Source organism: Zonotrichia leucophrys, chromosome 14, assembly GCF_028769735.1.
Source record: "Zonotrichia leucophrys gambelii isolate GWCS_2022_RI chromosome 14, RI_Zleu_2.0, whole genome shotgun sequence".
NCBI classification, from domain to species: domain Eukaryota; kingdom Metazoa; phylum Chordata; class Aves; order Passeriformes; family Passerellidae; genus Zonotrichia; species Zonotrichia leucophrys.
The window spans coordinates 8,547,946-8,553,739 of record NC_088184.1 but is presented as its reverse complement, the minus strand read 5'-3'; the positions used below and the strand labels follow the sequence as shown (position 1 = coordinate 8,553,739).

Here is a 5,794-nt window from a genome sequence, read left to right as displayed (position 1 = left end):
TTCAATAAACGCTATTTATTTTATCATAGCGCCTGGCGCCGTTCCCTTGCTGTGCCTGTGGGGGCCGCCCTCAGCGCCGCTCCCGCCGCAGTTCCCTCCTCGCCCGCTAGGGGCCGCCCCTCGTTCCCATGGCAACCACGCCGCAGGCTTTGATTGACAGCTGCGCTGTCCAGTGCTGTAGCTGCGCGGGGCCAATGGGAACCGTGCCAGGGCCAATGGGAACCGTGCCAGGGCGGCGCAGGGTGATGACGTGACGCTCACCGCGATGGCGGCGGCCGTGGTCCCGGCTCTGCGGTGCTCGCTGCTGCAGCGCCGGCCCCTCCGCTGCGGGCCGGGTACGGGCTCGGCTCCGCTCCCTGACCGCCCCTCAGGCGCCGCCGCCCGGGGCTGCCTCAGGGCGTTCGGCTCCGCGGGCGGGAGCGTCCAGCCGCCCGTCCCGGACGGGGACCGGGACCGGCCGGCGTCACCTTTGTCTCTCCGACAGGTGTGCGGGCTGTGCCCGGCGCCGGGGCCGCCCTCAGGCCGTGCAGCTCGCGGGTGGCGCAGGACGGCATCAACCAGCCCGTCATAGACCGCATCATCCGCGTGGACCACGCGGGGGAGTACGGGGCGAACCGCATCTATGCGGGGCAGATGGCCGTGCTGGGCAGGTCCAGCGTGGGACCCGTCATCCAGGTCAGCCATTCCCGCGGCTCTGCTCCCTTTGCGTGTGGGTAACAGCGCCCGGGGATGCTGAAACATCGCAGCCTTCATGGCAAGATTATTGTCCGGTTTTTTCTGAACGCTTCCAGACGTGCGGGTTTATAAAGAGTGCTGGGAGTACTTGGTAAGAGAGTTACTGATGCTGCAGTTGCTGTAGTGTTGCCCTATTTTGCAAATATGTTTTTATGTTATCTTCTTATCCTCTCCTCTCTGTCCTTTTTATAACGATCTGCACCTGCCTTTCTCCACCATTTCTTCTTTGTGATGTTACAGTATTATCTCAGCTATCACAGCATACATGCCTGAGCTGTTTTGGTTTTTATTATTTTTATTGGAAATGTTTACCTCTTGTGGTTTTATGCTTCTCTGTGATCTGTCTCTTTTGCAGCAAATGTGGAATCAAGAAAAAAACCACCTGAAAAAGTTCAATGAGCTCATGGTTGCATACAGAGTTCGACCTACTGTTCTATTGCCTTTCTGGAATGTAGCAGGTTTTGTTTTAGGTGAGTCTTGATAATTATTGTTATTGTTGTTTTGTGAAGTCTTCAGTTGTGTCAAATTATTTGTTTTGCTTCAGATTTCATTGTATTCATGTGTCTGGTACCCCAATCCCAGGGGCTGGAAGTGCTTTGCTTGGGAAGAAGGGTGCAATGGCTTGCACAGTGGCTGTGGAAGAGAGTATATCAGAGCACTACAACAACCAGATCAGAACTCTGATAGAGGAGGATCCAGAAAAGTACAAAGAACTACTGCAGGTATTTAACCATGACTTACAAGTTGTTTAACAAATTGATTGAATTATCTGATGTGATTTAGTCTTTTAAAAAGAATATGATTTTAGAATTTACAGTGGATCTTTTTGTTCTATCACTTAGAATGCTGAAGTCAACAGAAACTATTAAAAATAAAAGGATGCTTTTTCCTTCAGCAGCACTAAATTGATCAAGCACCAAAATTAAGACATATGTTGGGTTATCTTCATTGTGCTTTCGGTAATGCACTGGTTCCTTTTTAAGTGAGAAAATTATGCTTTAAGTTTGATTAATTGAAAAGAAGGGTCTAGAGGGGAAACAAAAGGAGGAAATATTGATTGCACAGTACCTGTCTTGCCCTCCTCTGGAGGCATTTCAGTTACCCTCACGTGCTCCTTAACCTGTAGGGCCCAGAGCCACACACAGTGCTCAGGGAGAGCTCAGGGTGACCCCTCCAGCCCCTCTGCCCACGCTGTGTTTGATACACCCAGGGTGGGGTTTGCCCTCCTGGCACTGCACAGCCAACACCCCGTTCATGTTCTACTCCTGGATGCTCTCAGTGTGTGTAAGGAGCTGATGTTTGTCAGCTCGGTGAGAAAATTACTTTACAAGCATTTTAGGTATCAAACTGGACACGTTCCTGTGAGTGGTTGTTGCAGATTGAGCTGTTCCCACAGGCAGCAGGGGGAACTGGTGCATTTCCAGCCTGGCTGGCTACCAGTGTGTTCAGTGTGCATAGTGTAACATGTAGCAAAATGTGATCATTCCAATGTATCCCATTGTTGCAGAAACTGTCTCTGAAGTAACCAGGGTTGTGCTGAGTTGCACCAGGGAAATACCACCCCTGAAGATAATGAAATAGATAGAGATGGCACAAAATAAAGGGCAAAATCCAGGCAGTGAGTTTACTCACAGTGCCAGTATGAGGAGAAGTAGGGGGGACACCAAAAGCAATGCAAACCTGTTGGGCAGGAACAGTGCCCAGGCGTCTGTCAGCTTACAGGGGAACACCCTTACTGATTGGCAAGGCAGGGACCTTAATTCCTTTATTCAAATTGTCAGAAAAACGTGGGGGTGTGAAACTAGTCAGTCTCAAAAGTTACTATGGCTTTAGTTTTTTTTTTAAAACAGTGAAAAAAACCTGATATGTTGTCACTGTCATATTTTCTGAAACATCCTTCACCAGGATTTCTTCTCCTGGGAAGCTGAGAAGCCTCAGAGGAGAACAAAAACAATAATTATTGCAAAACAATAAATAATTATCTGATTATCTAATTATCTTATTATTGCTTGTCCTGTGTTTTGCTGCTTTAGAATGTGGTCTGGAGAGTGTTTACCAACAGGTGCATGTTTGATTGGTTTCATGTGAATTGTTTTTACTTCATGACCAATCACCATCAGCTGTGTTGGACTCTGAGGAGTCAGTCATGAGTTTTTCCATTAGTGTCTCATTAAACCTTCTGATGTATCCTTTCTCTATTCTTTAGTATAGCATTAGTATAACACAATACAATATATGCTATATTATGATACCATATATACTATAATACAGTATAATATAGTATCATATAATAGCCTTCTAAAAACATAGTCAGGTTCATCAATTCCTCCTTTGTCCTGGGGACCCAGCAAATACCACAATATATTAATTAAATGACAGCTTGAACTTTAAGACTTCTTTGGAGACCACCAGAAGAACTTCAGGTTAGGGGAATGCTGTAAATAATTCCCTTCTTGCTGAATTGGAGGCTCAAATCTTTGAGAAGTGTTTGAGAGCCCCTGGCTTGCCATGGTGCACATGATGGACAGCAGGATGTGGTTTTGTGCTGCTGCTGCCTTGGTTTCTGTGCAAAGCAGGCTCAGGAGGTGCTGCTGTTGCAGGTCATAAAGCAGTTCAGGGATGAGGAGCAGGAGCACCACGACATCGGGCTGGAGCACGATGCAGAAGCTGTGAGTAGAATGGTGACTAATTGTCTGTGAGGATGTGCATGTGCTGCTCTTTCCTTCCTTAGAGACAGGGATGTAGCTCTTTGAGAAGCAGAAAATAAGGCTCTTGATACTCTTTCCCAAAAATCCATATAAGAATGTCCTGCTTGTTATAATTTTAATTTTTCTAGGACAGAACTAAATCTGTTGGAATTCATGTCAAGTGTTAAAGTGTTTTGATTTTTTTCCTAAGAGGTGTCCTCTGAAAATTTTTAGATTTTCTTTTAATTTCAGTTTAAATTAAATATCTTTGGATATAAGGCTAATAAGTGCTATCCATACAGTGTTGGGAACTGGAAGCATCATCTTATTAGGAAGTGTGGAATCCTGAACTAAATTCTGTGCTCCCTTGCATACTGTATGGGGAATATGTGACTCCTCCAGTTTTTCTCTTGACTTGCATTTGTGGAATGTTCTGAATACTTGATAAAGATAGTTATAAATAGTTGAGGGAATATTCTGAAAAGTTGATAAATTTTAATTTCGTTTTCTTTAGGATAGATTAGACTGCAAATACAGGTGGGGTTTTCTTGGCATACATGTGTTTTTACTTTGATTTTTTTTAATAGTGCTTACTGTTCATTATCACAATCTGGTTCAAGCAAAACCCTTTCAGCAAATATATTTAATCCTTTATTCTTTTTACAGACACCAGCTTATTCTGTTTTGAAGACAGCCATACAACTTGGATGCAAAGCTGCAATATTTTTATCAGAAAGAATTTAGTTATATTTTTCATAATAGCTGTGGCAATAAACTGTGACACAAAAGAATATGGAAATTGTGGAAGACTCAGCTATTTTGTTCAGCCTTTTAAATTTTTCTGCACTGAGCACTTGATTCAGCCTTCCTTTGTCACATTGAATCCCCATTTACAAAGTATCTCTATTAAAGTCGGTTGAGCTAAATGTGAATAAAGGTGGCAGAGTTGAGTCTGTGTGAACTAAACCTCCCTATTCAGAGACTGTTCACAAGGTGGCAGCACAATATGTTTATACATGGTATATGTATACAATATTAGTGTATGGATGCACAGACATAAAAATGACAAATACTTTCTCTGTTGCCTTCAAATTTATGTGTACTTGAAATAAGCTGGCGCAGCTCATTTTAAAATAGTTATACAGACCAAGAAGAATATTTTTTCTGTTTCCAGGATGAGTGCAGTAATAGTATTTATTTTCAGTCCATCTTGAATAAAAATTGGTATTATAAGACCAGTTTTACTTAAAGACTTCTGTGTGTTTTGGGGTGGGCCTTTTTTCAGGCACAGTTCCCAATTCTTAAGTATAATTTTACTTACTATATTGGTTTTTTGTGGGGATTTTTTGTTGTTTTTCTTTTTGTATTTTCTTGGGTTTGTTTGGTTTGCAGGTTTTTCTTACCTGAGCATGTAAGGGACTGATCCCTGTCATAAAGCAGGAGAAGGCAATTTGGAGCACTGTGAAATTGCATTCAATATTCTATTAGAGCTTTCAATCTTATCTTACTTTGTTCAGACAACATTTAATCCAGGTACATCTGGGCTTGCCTTTTTTAGTAGCTCTGTTGGTGTTTGTAGGTACTGATTGATGAGTAATTTGACATTAAAGGCTTCTTAAAGAGGATTATTTGCCCTTTTTTTTGGTGAAGGAGCTTAGGCAGAAGGTTAAATCTTAATATAGAGAAATTCCTATTCTGTTTGATTTTGTTATGACTATCACTTTGTATGTTCTTTAAAATTAATATCTCTCAAACTGTTGCAAGTGTCACCTTGTTAGACTCAAACTGCTGATGTTATTTACTTTGTTCAATCAAAGTAGCATTTGGTTCTCTGTGTGTGACTGGTTTGGAATAATGTGACTTGAGGAACTCAAAGCTACATCACATATTCTCAGGGACTGCAGAATCAGAAGATCACTCTAAAGGAGTCTCATTTTACTGCCTCAGCCCCAGACAGTTGTGAGCAGTGTGTGTGAAAACTCAAGTTTACTAAAGGTCCATCCTATTACACTAATGCAATATCTTCTCTAATTTGGCCATTTCTATAAACAAAACTTACATCCAGCAGATTTCTTGCCTTAATTTCTCTGAAGTATTCAATATGCATGTGAACAACTCCCAGGTAATTTGTAGGAGAAAGGAATCAGCACAAAAGAATGATTATCTGAAGTGGTTAAAAGGGTAACAAGTGGTGCTGGAAGCTTGTGCAGTTGTGTAAGTCACAGGCTTTAATAATTGAGTAGAAGAAGAAAAAGATTGCTTGATGAATAGTCCATTGTAAAGTCTTTCATACCAGGGGCAGCATGGGATGGCATCTTTTGTGAGTCCATTATTGCAGGGGAGAGAGGGCAGGGCATGGTGTATCTTCACTC

The 5,794-nt window shown here is 42.6% G+C and overlaps 1 protein-coding gene across 1 annotated transcript; it reads left to right on the top strand.

The window, feature by feature from the left end:
- Positions 1-240: 240 nt before the first annotated feature.
- On the top strand, positions 241-5,065 carry COQ7 (coenzyme Q7, hydroxylase). The gene is made up of 6 exons (XM_064725795.1): positions 241-335; positions 485-675; positions 1,091-1,205; positions 1,318-1,457; positions 3,336-3,404; positions 4,089-5,065. The coding sequence occupies exons 1-6, from the start codon at positions 266-268 to the stop codon at positions 4,164-4,166; spliced, it is 663 nt and encodes a 220-aa protein (XP_064581865.1). The 5' UTR covers positions 241-265; the 3' UTR covers positions 4,167-5,065.
- Positions 5,066-5,794: the final 729 nt, after the last annotated feature.